Here is a 16,492-nt window from a genome sequence, read left to right on the forward strand (position 1 = left end):
CAGAGTGAGTAGTGGGCCTCACCTATCAGTTGTTCAGGGGCCATTAGGGAACACATGCAGCCCAGTTTGGATCTGCGGTACTGTGCTGCTGCTCAACTCCTCAGAATGGTAGGTCATGCAGGTCTTGAGTTGTGATGGGCGGAAAGGTGAGGCAGGATGTTCTTATCTACAGTACCTGCCACAGAGAGCTGCCAATACCGTTTGTTGCAGTGATGGAGGAAAACAGTCTGCTGCACATCCACACACGATGGGGTGCTGCTTGGGAACAGTGGACTCACGCCACGCACAGAGGATTATTTACGTTTGATATAAAAAGCTGCATATCCTGTTTCCAAAGTTAAAAATAAATCCAATAAATATTTATTCTAAGAATTCGAACAGATATCTTGTATCAGATATGACAATGATTGTTTGCTTTTTTTCCCCCTTTGAAAACTCCCACTTCTGACATGCTGGTTGCCCCTCTACTTTTAGATACTAGGTTTACTATTTTTAATTGATCAAGGTCAAGTAAGCTGTTTTACATTCTCTTCATGCAATGTTGTGACTTGTATTGGGCAATGAAGGGCAGTGCAAGTTGGTGAATTGTGAAACAGTGAATTCAAGAATTGAAATGTAATATAATGTTGATGTTGCACCAAATGCATCTGTAAATGATGTCTGACTGGTTCATTTAACATCTTTAATTTCCTGTCAGTGAAGTCTTTGAAAGGATTTTCAAGTCATTCAAAACCTTAAGTGAAATAACTGTTTGATGATGTAGCAAAGAGGATGGTGCCAATACCGTCATCAAGAAATATGATGTATAATATAGGCTATTTACATGTCACGTTAGTGAAATGAAAATGCAGAAAGTGATTCTAGAACTGAACACTGTCACAGCAGTTTGTCCTGAACAAGTGACGTTGCATACTTCCTTTGTTTTTCACTATAAAGACTCAAATGGCCATGCACTGCAAGCAGTGCTGAGTACGGGGGCGGGATTTAGAAATTCTTTCAGACAGTTGTGCATTAATTAGTCTGCACTACCGTTGTTCAGAGGATGGATGGTTGATTTTTCTCTGTTATGTTTATTTAAAAATGTGAGCCTTTTGTTATCGTGTAGAACATATTTTAGGAATCAGGCACTTAGTGGCAACGCTTGATAAAATTCATTCCATTCAGTTCCAAGGAGGGAGGGATACGGTCGCACGGGTCGCACCTGCCCTCGGGGACTGTCTCTTCAATTGCAAATAGTCTTATTGGAGCCAGAACTGCTAACTGCGCAGGGGAGCTGTCCTGCAAAACTATCTATGGGATACAAGGACAACTGCTGAGTTTCTTAGATTTAGATCTAAGGATTTTGGGGATTTAAAACGGAAAGGAATTTGTCATATCACTTTTGGACTATTAGCCCTACCTGAGAACTTTCTCCCTTTTCATTCTCCGCCAACACTTTTGGCTCTTCCTTGGGATTGATTTTATTGGGGTAGGTCTATCATCTGTGGTCGACAGAATGGCCCGGCTCGACTGCGCGAAACTGTCAATCCTCTTTCATTTGATCACGTATATAACCGGTAAGAATTATTCCATATTTATCCAGAGATGGTTTATCCAAACATATTATTTGGTTATCCGAGTTGGACCGCAGTATAATTTGTTACTTAATGCCCCCACATTTGGTGATTTATTTGCCTGTCCAGTATGAATAACTGAAGATTGATATTCACATTTAGTCTGTAATTATGCTGGTATGCAGCCTATTAATAAGCAGATTGTATTTTTATATTCAAGAGTTTGAAGAGATGAAGTAAGTTTGTTTTGAACTGGACACGTTTTACGACATGGGTTTATGAGGTGATCATGTTCAAGGATCAAGAATAATCCTGTTTAAATCATGACAATACCACACAATCCAACTAAGTTAAAATATCACTTGTTGCTGAAGTTGAATGCCCCTGTTCTTTCTTGGAATTTAAATTCCATGTCGTTGAAATGTAGTTAATATGGTAATTCAAGTTAATTAAAACATCCACGGCTGAGGTTCTGGCAATTAGGAATCCATACAGGGATGGACATTGCAGTTCATCTTGTCACCAGTAGATGTAGTCACTTTCCATTGAAGTGAGGATTTAGCCTAATTGAGTATATGGTACTGTGGTGTTTTAGCTTGGTGAGTTTATTACCTATATCTATGAGTTTATTATCACCTATACCTTATCACCTATTACCTCATTTAGTTGACTGTTCTCAGTTAATCTCAAATGAGTTCATTTAGATTGGTAGTTTTTGTATAAAATCTATTGGATATTGGTGAAATTATGTCTGATGTGTTACAGTAAACTCGGCTCCTGGAGGAAGTAAAAATCTATTTGAAAAAAGAACCAGTGTTTCAGTTATGGTGAAAATATTTATTCTAGCATTGTTATCATGTGGATCTCCTGAGTGAAAGGTTGTTCAACATCTTGAGAATAGAATGTGTGTTTCACAAAGCAAGCCACATTGTTATCACTTGGCATCCCCAGGATCTTGATGCCTCACCACGTAAACAAAAAGGAGCAGAGAAGGTGGATGTTTCTCTAGATTGTGTCTTGCCCAGTGTGCTACACAGATATATGTCTTCCTCCCCGTGTCGAAATATACATCACATCCAAACAGAGGAAATACTGCCCCCCTCTATCCCCTCCATCCCCTGCTACTTTGTTAGTGTCTAGCTTTGTCTACAATGTTTCCAAGTAGATTTCCTTCACTGTCCACAAGCGGAGCGTGGGAAAGACACAAGGAGGAAGCGGACGGAGGGGCAGGAGGCACCCTGGAATTGTTCTGGCCAGTAGAGGTCACGGAAACGTGACACGCTACCTGAGAAAATATTACTTCCCGGAGCTCCTTACGCTCACAGTCAACCACCAATGTATGTCCAGCCCCAATCTTAAGACAATGGGGAGGAGGAAAGGGAGACCATTGTTTCTGCATGGTGATTGGCTGTATGGTAGGGCCATTAGTAGTAAATGGGGTCTAAAGACTGAGGGATGTGGAGAGGTTTGGTCAGTGGGACAGGTACAGTACCACGGAGATTGGGGGTGATTTGTCCACTACAAATAATCTGAAATAAACCCAACTAAATTGAAAAACAGGCATTTATTCCTTATTGTGCTGGTGATGCGACTTTGTTTAGTATTGTGAGTCGTTGAGATTGTTGGTGGATTTGTACGACAATGCTAGAGATAAGTGAAATAGGAGGCATTGATTATAGATGCTTGAAATTGGTAAATCCTCTTTCCTATTGCTTTTTCCCACGATAAGCAAAACGCGAATACGCACTGTTCATTAATATATTGTATTTGTTACCCAACTCTCTCCAGATCATGGCTGACCCTTATTGGGCCTTATCTGTCAAACCCATTTAACCATTATATTCCTTATGACTCATTCAATGATAGAAAGGCTAAGGAAATCTCTGCCAGGTATATGGCACGTGTTATTTGATTATTAGTACATATTTTACTTTGAGTGGTATGTGTGACTGCTTTTGATTTAGCGCAAGGCATGAGTCCAGCGCTTCTCTCCTCCTCGGCCTGCTGGCACTATCTGAAGCCTTATGGCTCTGACAGCGGGAGAGTTCTTTCCTGCAGCAGCTCTCTGCTCGGGACCATGAAAACAGAGCTTTATTTGATGTAAATCTGTCTTGTGTTCATAGCATACAAGTTCTCCCTCCACCAGTACAGTGATAAGGTGTGTGCACTAAAAAGTAAAGTTGGACTATGCATTACAACCAGGTTTAACCCCATTTGTCTATTACCGTGGCTATTTCTCATGGGATAATATAATCTGTCTTGGGATTGTTGCCTAACATCACATGGATGGGAACAGAACATTCAAATGGGAACTATCTCAATCACCTTCAGAAATGATGCTTGAAATTTCCCATCTGCTGGAAGGTCAGACCCAGAGCAGGGTTGTGGTTGGGATGAGTCAGGGAGTTTATGGCATAGTTTTGACACCCACACCACAGTTAATGGAGACCAAGAGGACAGTAGGGTTCCACTGACCATAAGTCATTGACTGAATCACACAAAATTAGAGGGTGGAGAAAACTCCTCAAATCAAAATGGGATGTTTGTTGATCAAAGTTGCTTCATTTTCAGCCGCAAAACCGTAAGTCCAGAACAAAATCAAAAACTTTGCCTATCCATTTCAGCCGCTTAGTTAAAAGGGAAGAACTGGATCAAATGTAACATTATCCAACCGTGCACTTCACTGGCCTCACATCTCACTTAAATGAGATTCCAATTCAAACAACCTGTTCCAAAAGTCAGTCTGTAGTGTCAAATGGAAACTCCATGGTCCAGTGTGCCTTTTGAAGCTGTTTCTCTTGGTTAAGGAGTTTAATGTTCCAGTTAAGTTGATTTTTAAATCGTTTTTCTCCCGTCTGTGGGCACTTGAAATGGCCAATGGGAGTGATAGGGAGAGGTCATCCAAGTTCAATGGGAGCTCATCCCTCACCAGCGGTATGTACGTGTCATGCAGCCTACACACACACACACACACACACACACACACACCAAGCATCTCTGTTTCTCTCTGACGGACTAGACTGCTGCCAACATAGCCACCAGTGTGGTGTTATTCCAAGGTGAAATATTAACTGAGCTGTTGGTGTTGGCAGGTTTCCTTAGATCTCTTACCTCTCTTGTGCATGATGGATTCTTGGCTTGGGAGACTTCTACCAGCACAGCAGAAGCACTTCAGTTGAATCTGGATATTTTACATTCAGGGATCAGTTGTTATTGCTGTTATTAACAGGGATAATAGCAGCGTCCCCCTCTATAAGACATATATCTTTCTTACTGAGCCGGCAATACTTTTTCTTTTAACCCCTGCATGGGATTTCAATTTCAAGGAGTTTCTGTCCGCCAGCCAGTCGTAATCTCACATGTTATGGAACAAGAATCCTCCTGGCTTACACTGTGGAAGGGCTCGTAGGAATGTCGTTATACATCATATTCCTATAGTTAGCCACGTTTAATTCTGTATAACCAGGAAAAGCTGACTGGCCACCCGTCTTGGTTAGATGTTCCTTTATTCTGCCTTTTTAAAGGAGATGGTGGGACATTCTGTCTCCAAACTCTTGTCAATGCTTTCAGCTCTCTGTTGTAAATCTGCCACCAGTGCATAGAACATCTTGTGAGTTTGTCTTTCTGTTTGTCTGTTCTGACTCACTCAACCTAAAGACAACTCACGAAATACCTCTGGCTAAGAACGACATCGCAGCAGGATGGTTGTATCGTCACGTCATGAGGCAATGAATATAGCAGTGCAGGACAGGTTAACCCCAATGTAACCTCACAATCCATTATAGCCCACCAACTGTGAGCCAGTAAAGCCTTGAAATTAATAATGGAATATTTTACGTTCCATGTTTGGGAAATTCACAGTATTGTTAAAGCCAGTTGCTTAATCTAAATATATTGTGAAACATGTGTGGAAATATTGTAATGTGCCATTGAGGTAAAAATGGTGGCCCTGAGCGCCACAGTGGGATACCTGGCTACTGTTGTGCTGCTCTGCTGTATCCATGGACACACTGCAGCGAATATGACTCACAAGCCTCTGACCTTTCTCTTTTATAAAGGAGTGCCCTCCACCATCCTCTCTCTGTCCTTTGTTCCCCATGTTGGACTTACGAAGAGATGGAGTGGCAAGGTTAAACGAGGAAGTCATTGTTTCGCATTGTTGTTTTTGCCTTGAAGACCCAAAAAAAGATCCTCTCCCCCTCACTCCAGAGACTGCCTTACTGGTATATGGTAGGACAGGAAGCACAGGGAGACATGTACCAGCCGCAGATGAGGGACTTCCGTACATTATTCCCAGCACTTTAAAGAGGAAGAGAGAGAGAAAGAGAGAGAGTGGGAGTCTGAATGTGGCAGTAGCCAGGCAGTCCGGGCTAGTTGCCAACAGCTCATGTGTGATATTGCGTAATAAAGACCATTATTACGGTATGTGATGACTGTACTATCACTGTGTTCGGGAGGAAATCCCAAGTCAAAACCCTTAAGCGGCATCATATTGAGTTCGCCAGCAGTTTCTTACCTAAAGGATTCAACATCAAATCAAATGTTATTTGTCACATGCTTCGTAAACAACAGGTGTAGACTAACAGTGAAATGCTTACTGATGGGCCCTTCCCAACAATGCAGAGAGAAAAATTGAAATAATAGATCATGACAATAACACAAGGAATAAATAGAAATGTAATAACACGAGGAATAAATAGAAATGTAATAACCCAAGGAATAAATAGAAATGTAATAACACGAGGAGTAAATAGAAATGTAATAACATGAAGAATATATATAAATGTAATAACCCAAGGAATAAATAGAAATGTAATACCACAAGGAATAAATATACATGTAATTAACATGAGGAATAAATATAAATGTAATAACACGAGGAATAAATAGAAATGTAATAACACGAGGAATAAATAGAAATGTAATAACACAAGGAATAAATAGAAATGTAATAACACAAGGAATAAATAGAAATGTAATAACACGAGGAATAAATAGAAATGTAATAACTCAAGGAATAAATAGAAATGTAATAACACAATGAATAAATAGAAATGTAATAACACGAGGAATAAATAGAAATGTAATAACTCAAGGAATATATAGAAATGTAATAACACAATGAATAAATAGAAATGTAATAACACGAGGAAGAAATAGAAATGTAATAACACGAGGAAGAAATATAAATGTAATAACACGAGGAAGAAATATAAATGTAATAACACAAGGAATAAATAGAAATGTAATAACACGAGGAATAAATAGAAATGTAATAACTCAAGGAATAAATAGAAATGTAATAACACAATGAATAAATAGAAATGTAATAACACGAGGAATAAATAGAAATGTAATAACTCAAGGAATATATAGAAATGTAATAACACAATGAATAAATAGAAATGTAATAACACGAGGAAGAAATAGAAATGTAATAACACGAGGAATAAATAGAAATGTAATAACACGAGGAATAAATAGAAATGTAATAACACGAGGAATAAATAGAAATGTAATAACACGTGGAATAAATAGAAATGTAATAACACGTGGAATAAATAGAAATGTAATAACACAAGGAATAAATAGAAATGTAATAACACAAGGAATAAATACACAATGAGAAACGATAACTTGGCTATATACCCGGGGTACCAGTACCGAGTCGATGTACAGTGGTAGGGTACAAGGTAATTAGGTAGATATGTAAATATTCATAGGGATAAAGTGACTAGGCAATGGGATAGATAATAAACAGTAACAGCAGCGTATGTGATGAGTCAAAAGAGATTAGTGCAAGAAGGGTCAATGCAAATATTCCAGGTAGCTATTGGTTAACTTATTTAGCTAACTATTTAGCAGTCTTATGGCTTGGGGGTAGAAGCTGTTCAGGGTCCTGTTGGTTCCAGACTTGGTGCAACGGTACTGCTTGCAGTGCAGTAGCAGAGAGAACAGTCTATGACTTGGGTAACTGGAGTCTCTGACAATTTGTAGGGCCTTCTTCTGACACCGCCTGGTATAGAGATCCTGGATGGCAGGGAGCTCGGCCCCAGTGATTTACAGGGCCGTACGCATTACCCTCTGTAGCGCCTTGCGGTCGGGTGCTAGTTGCCATACCAAGCGGTGATGCAGCCAATCAAGATGCTCTCAATGGTGCAGCTGTATAACTTTTTGAGGATCTGAGAGCCCATGCCAAATATTTTAAGCCTCCTGATGGGGAAGAGGCGTTGTGGTACCCTCTTCACGACTGTGTTGATGTGTGTGGACCATGATAATTCCTTGTTGATGTGGACAACGAAGAACTTGAAGCTCTCGACCGTCTCCACTACAGCCCTGTCAATGTGGATGGGGGTGTGCTCGGCCCCCCATTTCCTGTAGTCCACAATCAGCTCCTTTGTCTTGCTGATGTTGAGGGAGAGGTTGTTGTCCTGGCACCACACTGTCAGGTCTCTGACCTCCCTGTAGGCTGTCTCATCGTCGTCGGTGATCAGGCCTACCACCATTGTGTCGTCTGCAAACTTAATGATGATGTTGGAGTCGTTCGCGACCACGCAGTCGTGGGTGAACAGGGAGTACAGGAGGGGACTAAGCACGCACCCCTGAGGGGCCCCCGTGTTGATGGTCAGCGTGGCGGAAGTGTTGTTGCCTACCCTCACCACCAGGGGGCAGTCCATCAGGAAGTCCAGGATCCAGTTGCAGAGGGAGGTGTTTAATCCCAGGGTCAGTGGTGTAAAGTACTACTTAAGTATTTCTTTGGGGTAACTGTACTTTACTTTACTATTTATATTTTTGACAACTTTTACTTTAACTTCACTACATTCCTAAAGAAAATAATGTACTTTTTACTCCATACATTTTCCCAAAAGTACTCGTTACATTTTGAATGCTTAGCAGGACAGGAAAATGGTTCAATTTATGCACTTATCAAGAGAACATCCCTGGTCATCCCTATTGCCTCTGATCTGGTGGACTCACTAAATGCTTGATTTGTAAATGATGTCTGAGTGTTGGAGTGTGCCCCTGGCTATCCATAAATACAAATAACACGAACACTGTGCCTTCTGGTTTGCTTAATATAAGGAATTTTAAATTATTTATACTTTTACTTTTACTTTTGATACTTAAGTATATTTTAGCAAAAACATTTACTTTTGATACTTAAGTATATTTTAAACCAAATACTTTTAGACTTTTACTCAAGTAGTATCTTTACTTTTACCCAAGTATGACAATTGAGTACTTTTTCCACCACTGCCCAGGGTCCTTATCTTAATGATGAGCTTGAAAGGCACAATGGTATGGAACGCTGAGCTGTAGTCAATGAACAGCTCATGAGATAGTATTTGGATTACACAAGTTTCTGGCAGGAAACAGCTGAAACTATTTTGGGGGTTTTAAAGAGCACACTAATTTCCATGGGGACTAGACACAAAGATAGGCTTTGGATTAGTTTAAAAACTGTCAATTTGTCCGTTTAGCTTGACCCCAAACACGTCCAAATAGAGCTTGGAATCCCAACCTTTTAGAAGCAAAAGTCCTTCCTGGAAGTGTAGCGACAGCATGTGTTTTCAAAACACAATGTCCTGTCCTTTGCTGTTTCCCCAGCTCTGCACAGAGGGAGGCTAGGGAGTTATGAATGGGGGTCCCAATGTAACACCACCAATGTCAACTGCTGTTTGAAAACTGGCACAAGGGCCCAACGCCAGCCAACAGAGTGAGCTAAATATGGCAACCCAGAGAGGCATCGGATAGTTGCTCTCTCTCTCTGTTTTTTGTTGGTTCCATGCATGTCCTCTTCTTTTATGACTCCTAATGAGAACCAGGTCTGGGACCCTCTGAACTGAACCACCACAACAAGCACAATTTCTGGAATTTTGCAGGCGTTCCGCTGGAGGAATGCGGCACACAGCTGTTCGGTGGGGGGGGGACGGACAGGGTGGGCGGCTTGAAGAGGGGGTTATTTTTAAGTGGGATGCTGGGTGCCCCAGCTGAACCATCCATCTGTAGTTTGTTACAGAGCAGAGCGGAGGCAACTGCCTGGTTTTAGGAGAAGAGTTTCCCTCCAGTGAGGTGTGAGGTCAGGTTGTGGTATGTAGTGCGTTTGTGTGTGTGTGTGAGAGAGACACTTTGTGCGTACAGTATGTAAAAGCAAGTGGATCAAAGTGTGGAACAAAAGTGGTGGTGTGGTAGAGAGTGGAGTGGAGTGGAGTGGTAGAGTTTTTGAATGCCAGAAATCTCAAGAGTCAAGTTCAATTACAACCAAACCATAATAGAGTAACTTAGTATCAGCAGTAGGCCATTTGTGGACAGTAAATAAAATAGTGATGGGGGAAAGAAATCCATACAGTTACATATCACAATATTATTCTTGGACGATATTATATAGCTCGTTGACAATTTTTGCTACTGTAGGTAGCGTTCGCTAGCGCTAGCCGGCTGTACCTGTGGCAAAAATCCTATACCTTGTTCTCCATCTTCCTTTTAAATAGTGAGCCAACATGTTTTCAGCTCTGTTATTTCCCTGACTGATCAAAACTCATTTTCTCATGATTTCTCTTGTCTCTCTCCAGCAGACATATAGTGAGAAATATGTTTGAAATATCAAATCCCAATAAAATCGCAGTATCGGATCGCAATACATATCATATTGGCACCTAAGTAGCATGATAATATTGTATCGTGAGGTCCCTGGCAATTCCCAGCCCTAGTAAATAAGAGTTTTTAGGAGTATATTTTTAAAAAGCATTCATGGACAACCTATGAGTTTTGGGAAACATTAGCTTTAGGCAAGACCATTTTCTAGGAATCTCGGTGTGAGTATGTTCTTTTCTCTCAGCTAGTTTGAAATATGCACTGTCACATTCTTCAGGCCTTTGTTTATGTACACATCGATCCATCCATGTGTAAATACACACATGGGCAATAACAAAAAAGTACTACCTACAGAGTCATAACGTGTTTGTCTGAAGATTGTGATCTCTGATTATGTTTAGCATAAGGAGAAGTATTAAAGAGAGTGGTGTAGTATACTTCGCCCCTATACTGTAGTACTCTGTCATACTGAGAGGAATGCTTTGATCACTTCAAAAAACTTTGACCACATCCCTTCTCCTCCAAATAACCTTGGACTCATATGAAACAATGATGTTATAACGTATTGGGAGGAAGATGATATTGAGTGCCAACATTGGCATGGGCAGTTCATTCTTGGACAACAGCTGTTCAGACCCTCACAATGAAACAAATCGTAACTCTGTGTACTTTTGTGTGTGTGTGTGTGTGTGTTTTGTGTGTTCACGCGCATGTGTGTGTGTGTTTCTGGAGTCCACACAGGGAATTAGCCTTGCTGTGTTATTCCATTGTCTTTCTGGATACTGTGGCATACAAATAAAAGCTTCCCGGCTTCCCTGCTCTTAACCCTCCCGTTGTCCTAGGGTCAAAATTACCCGCCACTGTGTTGAAACAACTTTATTTAATTTTTATATTTTTGGGATCATTTGTGAGAAGGAGGCAGTGATACTTTCTTTAAAGTCTCACTGCCTCCTTCTCACAAATGATCCCCAAAATATAAAAATTAAATAAAGTTGGTTCAACACAGTGGCAGGTCATTTTGACCCTAGGACAACGGGAGAGAAAATGTAATAAATTGGTTTGCCTGGAAACCGGACTAAACCACACGTTGTCAGTACACAAGCTGCTTGGGGAGTAGAGAGTCAAAAGAAGGAAATCACTTATGAGACCGTCACACCTCACGTACAGCAGAGAGAATGACAGTGCTTCCTATGCTGAGCACCGCATCAACAGCTTCAGCCGGCCCACCACCAACTGGGATTTTTAAACCACCGTTTCAACCTCCCCTTTTGTCCCTCTTCCCTATAAATGTAATAATAGCATACAAAGCATCAACAAGGTCAGAGGTCAATAAAAAAGTACATCTGCCCAAATAAGTGTGTGTCGGTATTGTTATGAGAAAGAGAGGAAGAGAGAGTCCCCACCAAGCTATATTGACTGATTGATCTGGAGGAAGTGCTTGTTGACATGTTGCAGGGCTCATCTGGCTCTGCACGGTTCTCCCCAGTTCTCACAGACTTTTCTGGCTGAGGGGCACAGTAGCTCCCCATGTATACTGTCAAGACAACTATGAAGCAACACTTTGAAATGTGCAGTGTGCATTACTGGGTGTGTTAGCCAATGTGTTAGCCAATGTCTGTATGTGTCTGTGTGTTTTTGTATTTTACAGGTCAGGTCAGCCTGCCGGCCCCTCTGCTGCTTCCCTCTGGGGACACACACCTTCTCCACACTGGGAAGTCACTCACCCTCACCTGCAGGTATGACACACACACACACACACACACACACACACTGACCCAACAAGTTCCCCAACCATTTTTTTTTTTTTACTTACAGATGTAGGATCTTAATTTGAACCAGTTTGCTACAGCAGTAAAATAATCCTGCAGCCACAGGAAATGTGAATTATTATGTGGATTATAATTAATGGACATTTTTGTAGGAGTTGATACATTTTTCTTAAGGGAAAATCAAGTCTAACATTTCAAAGTGGAAATTACAAATACACTACACATTTTAAATGTCCTGCATTGCAGGAAAGTTCTCCTGCAACAGGGTGATCAAATTAAGATTATACATCTGTATAGGGCCCCATCACAATCAGGAGTCAGGAGTTGTTCCTGACCACACAACCTGACAAGCAAAGACTTGTTTTCTACAACTGGGGGTTTCTTGGTCAGGTCATATGGACAGAACAAAAGAGTGTAAATGCCTTTTAAAATGGGCCATTCATTTTGATGATAGAGGTACGAGAAATAATCTGAACTCCCTGGCAAGATTTACCTAAAAAAATCCAACAGGTTAATGCCAACCCCCCTCCCCTGTCATTTATTAGTTCCTGGTTCTGCTCCAGTTGTTGACTGTTCTCTGGACTGCCATAAAATCCTGCCTGGCCCCATTAGACTGCTAGGCCAGGATAAAGTGAGGAGAGGGAAGGTAAAAGGGACTGCAGGAGCATCAGACCATAGAGGCAGCTAGGCAATGACACTGCCAGCCAGGAACCAGTGTGGCCCCATTTATCAATCTGTTCCAATATCCCCAGGGTGCACACATTTGTTAAGCGTTTAGAGAGCCTTGCATCATTTTCTAGACACGCCAGGAATGCTAACCCCTGTGGTCCTAATGCAATGCTTCCCTCCAAGGCCATGTGCTAAAAAGGCCCTGGTCGATAATGATGGTTTCTGGCCTCTGGATAAGAGTTTGAAGTTGCTTGACCCAAGCAGCTGTAGGCAGAGGCAGTGGTATGCAGTGAGAAATGTTTCAAGCTCCTCTGGGAGCGCTTTTGATGGGACCTTAAAAACTGACATTGTTTGAAAATATGTGTTATTTGAACACATCATCCCAAAGATCCTAGCCATGTTCCCATGTGAAAGTCCAAGTTATCAAGATAACTCCAGATTATCGGAAGGGCCTTTAAACACTTCCAATAAACATAATCTGAGGGGTCCTGAGGGGAGGGCTGGCCCGGCCCTGACCTAATCAACTGGCAACCGGAACAAAATGGTGTGACACTGGAAAAATTCCCACAGAATAATTACTGTAAACCATTCACCTCTTTCTTCTCCTGAGAATATCCACTATCAAAAAAGAGAAAAGACACATAAGCAGTCGTCATATCAAAGCCAACATTTAACACTGATTTGAATATAAATTATTATTACATCTAAATAAAACTTCAGATAGAATCTTAAAGCTAGAATCCATAGTTGCTACATTCATTTTTGGACTTACAGTGGCTTGCGAAATTATTCACCCCCCTTGGCATTTTTCCTATTTTGTTGCCTTACAACCTGGAATTAAAATAGATTTTTTCGGGGTTTGTATCATTTGATTAACACAACATGCCTACCACTTTGAAGATGCAAAATCTTTTTTATTGAGAAACAAACAAGAAATAAGACAAAAAAAAACAGAAAACTTGAGCGTGCATAACTATTCACCCCCCCAAAGTCAATACTTTGTAGAGCCACCTTTTGCAGCAATTACAGCTGCAAGTCTCTTGGGGTATGTCTCTATAAGCTTGGCACATTTAGCCACTGGGATTTTTGCCCATTCTTCAAGGCAAAACTGCTCCAGCTCCTTCAAGTTGGATGGGTTCCGCTGGTGTACAGCAATCTTTAAGTCATACCACAGATTCTCAATTGGATTGAGGTCTGGGCTTTGACTAGGCCATTCCAATACATTTAAATGTTTCCCCTTAAACCACTCAAGTGTTGCTTTAGCAGTATGCTTAGGGTCATTGTCCTGCTGGAAGGTGAACCTCCGTCCCAGTCTCAAATCTCTGGAAGACTGAAACAGGTTTCCCTGAAGAATTTCCCTGTATTTAGCGCCATCCATCATTCCTTCAATTCTGACCAGTTTCCAAGTCCCTGCCGATTAAAAACATCCCCACAGCATGATGCTGCCACCACTATGTTTCATTGTGGGGATGGTGTTCTCGGGGTGATGAGAGGTGTTGGGTTTGCACCAGACATAGCGTTTTCCTTGATGGCCAAAAAGCTCAATTTTAGTCTCATCTGACCAGAGTACCTTCTTCCATATGTTTGGGGAGTCTCCATCATGCCTTTTGACGAACACCAAATGTGTTTGCTTATTTTTTTCTTTAAGCAATGGCTTTTTTCTGGCTCTTCCGTAAAGCCCAGCTCTGTGGAGTGTACGGCTTAAAGTGGTCCTATATACTTAAAGTGGATACTCCAATCTCCGCTGTAGAGCTTTGCAGCTCCTTCAGGGTTATCTTTGGTCTCTTTGTTGCCTCTCTGATTAATGCCCTCCTTGCCTGGTCCGTGAGTTTTGGTGGGCGGCCCTCTCTTGGCAGGTTTGTTGTGGTGCCATATTCTTTCCATTTTTTAATAATGGATTTAATGGTGTTTCGTGGGATGTGCATATATACTGAGATCATGTGACAGATCATGTGACACTTAGATTGCACACAGGTGGACTTTATTTAACTAATTATGTGTCTTCTGAAGGTAATTGGTTGCACAATATCTTATTTAGGGGCTTCATAGCAAAGGGGGTGAATACATATGCACAGACCACTTTTCCGTTATTAATTTTTTAGAATTTTTTGAAACAAGTTATTTTTTTCATTTCACTTTACCAATTTGGACTATTTTGTGTATGTCCATTACCTGAAATCCACATAAAAATCAATTTAAATTACAGGTTGTAATGCAACAAAATAGGTAAAACGCCAAGGGGGATGAATACTTTTGCAAGGCACTGTATAAATTAATGATATATACCCATTGATAATTGAAGAATTTAACTTATAAATGCCTCATGTGTTTAGTTAAACTGTTGTACCCCATCAGAACCCAACATATCATCTTGTTTTAAACAATGTACATTTAAACAAACACTGTATATTCTAAAAACATGGTTAAAACTATAAGTTTGATATCATGGATGGTCAGTCCTTGCATCCATAGCTCTGTCTATGAATTTGAGAGTGCTTACATTTCTCCAGGCCCATCCCTCAGCTTTTTACCCAAACACAGGGCGGGGTGACCAATTTGTTATTGTTTCAATTAAGGATTCCAGCTTTAGGAGCTTGTACCTGTGACATTTGAGAGTATGTTTGTGTGCATAAATCAGGTGAAACAATGAAGGTATTTGACCTGGTGATGCTGCTGACTTGAGGGTGACGACCCAGAGCCCTAGTGGCGGTAGGAGTGGCTGACCCTCTCAGATTGACCCTCTGTACTTTGTTGCTTGACTTAGATGTTGCCCTTAACCACAGATCTAGAATCAGTTTTCCCTACCCTCAATACACATTTACAGGATAATAAATAATATCTGATCCTGTATCAGTTCTTAGGGCTTACTTCTGCTGTGTCTTTATCAGAGGTGCTGCCCAGCTGTACTGGAGGCTGCCCTGGCGGGACATCACCTCGGAGGGGGTGCGTGTGGAGGAGTGTGAGCCCCGAATGCACGCCCACTGCAGTAAACTGCTAGTGAGTCACCTGAGCCCCAACGACACAGGCCTCTACAGCTGCAGGTACACCCAGCCCTCCGCCGACGTCAGCTCCACCTACATCTACGTCAAAGGTGAGTCCCACTTTATACTGTTCAGACATTGTCCAATGGCATAGCCCCTTTCATACAGTATTGTATTTGCAGACCAAAGTGCTTTACGTACAGTATAAAGTGTATGCTGACAGAGTAAATCATCATTGTTGAGTTCTATAATGACATTCTTGTGTGAAGTAGTGCCCTGCACAGGCATGAATTTTAAGCCCAAGGCCTACCCATGCTTGCGACGTTCAGGCCCTACCCTACCCAGGCCCGATTGCTTCTGCCAAATGGAAGGCCTGGACCTGCCCGAACCCGAAATCAGAAATAATATCCTTTGTTAGGATCCATTAGCCATCTCTGTCTGTTCTCCCCCTCTCTGCGCTGCTCGCTCTGCATGCGCTCTGTGCATGAGTATCCATAGCAACGCCTCTGCTTGCTGTTCTGCTCAATGACAAGACAGAGAGCAGTTAGCTGTAAACTAGCTACTTTTTGTCCCTCTAAACACAAATTTTTCTTGTAAAATATTCTCTCCTGTGGACTCGGACAATGTTCTAGTCTTATATTTGACAAGATTGAAGCACTTCTGACACCATGATATGTACTTTGCAGCAAAACACAAGCAATTGGCTCAGCTTCAAAATGTTAATGATCAATTTAGTGATACCCGAGCCCTATCCGTACCCTAGTAATTGATGAAAAAACGGGCCCTTCCCGGCCCTAACCTGATGTTTAATGTCGGGGCCCGGCCCTAACCTGATGTTTAATGTCGGGGCCCATCGGGCTCAGGTCGGGTAGCAGAACTTTAGCGTAAAGTCCATAATAAGCCAATCGCTCCCAGTGTGTGAAAA

The 16,492-nt window shown here is 41.5% G+C and overlaps 1 protein-coding gene across 1 annotated transcript in view; it reads left to right on the forward strand.

The window, feature by feature from the left end:
- Positions 1 to 983: 983 nt before the first annotated feature.
- LOC311107517 (vascular endothelial growth factor receptor kdr-like) overlaps positions 984 to 16,492 on the forward strand; it is a 68,917-nt gene continuing 53,408 nt past the window's right edge. The window contains exons 1-3 of the mRNA XM_084150017.1: positions 984 to 1,556; positions 11,797 to 11,884; positions 15,475 to 15,677. Coding sequence (XP_084006143.1) covers positions 1,496 to 1,556; positions 11,797 to 11,884; positions 15,475 to 15,677 — 352 coding nt within the window. The 5' untranslated portion in view covers positions 984 to 1,495. The remainder of the gene's footprint in view (positions 1,557 to 11,796; positions 11,885 to 15,474; positions 15,678 to 16,492) is intronic.

The sequence above is a fragment of the Coregonus lavaretus genome (assembly GCF_964263955.1).
Source record: "Coregonus lavaretus genome assembly, chromosome: 32".
Classification (NCBI taxonomy): domain Eukaryota; kingdom Metazoa; phylum Chordata; class Actinopteri; order Salmoniformes; family Salmonidae; genus Coregonus; species Coregonus lavaretus.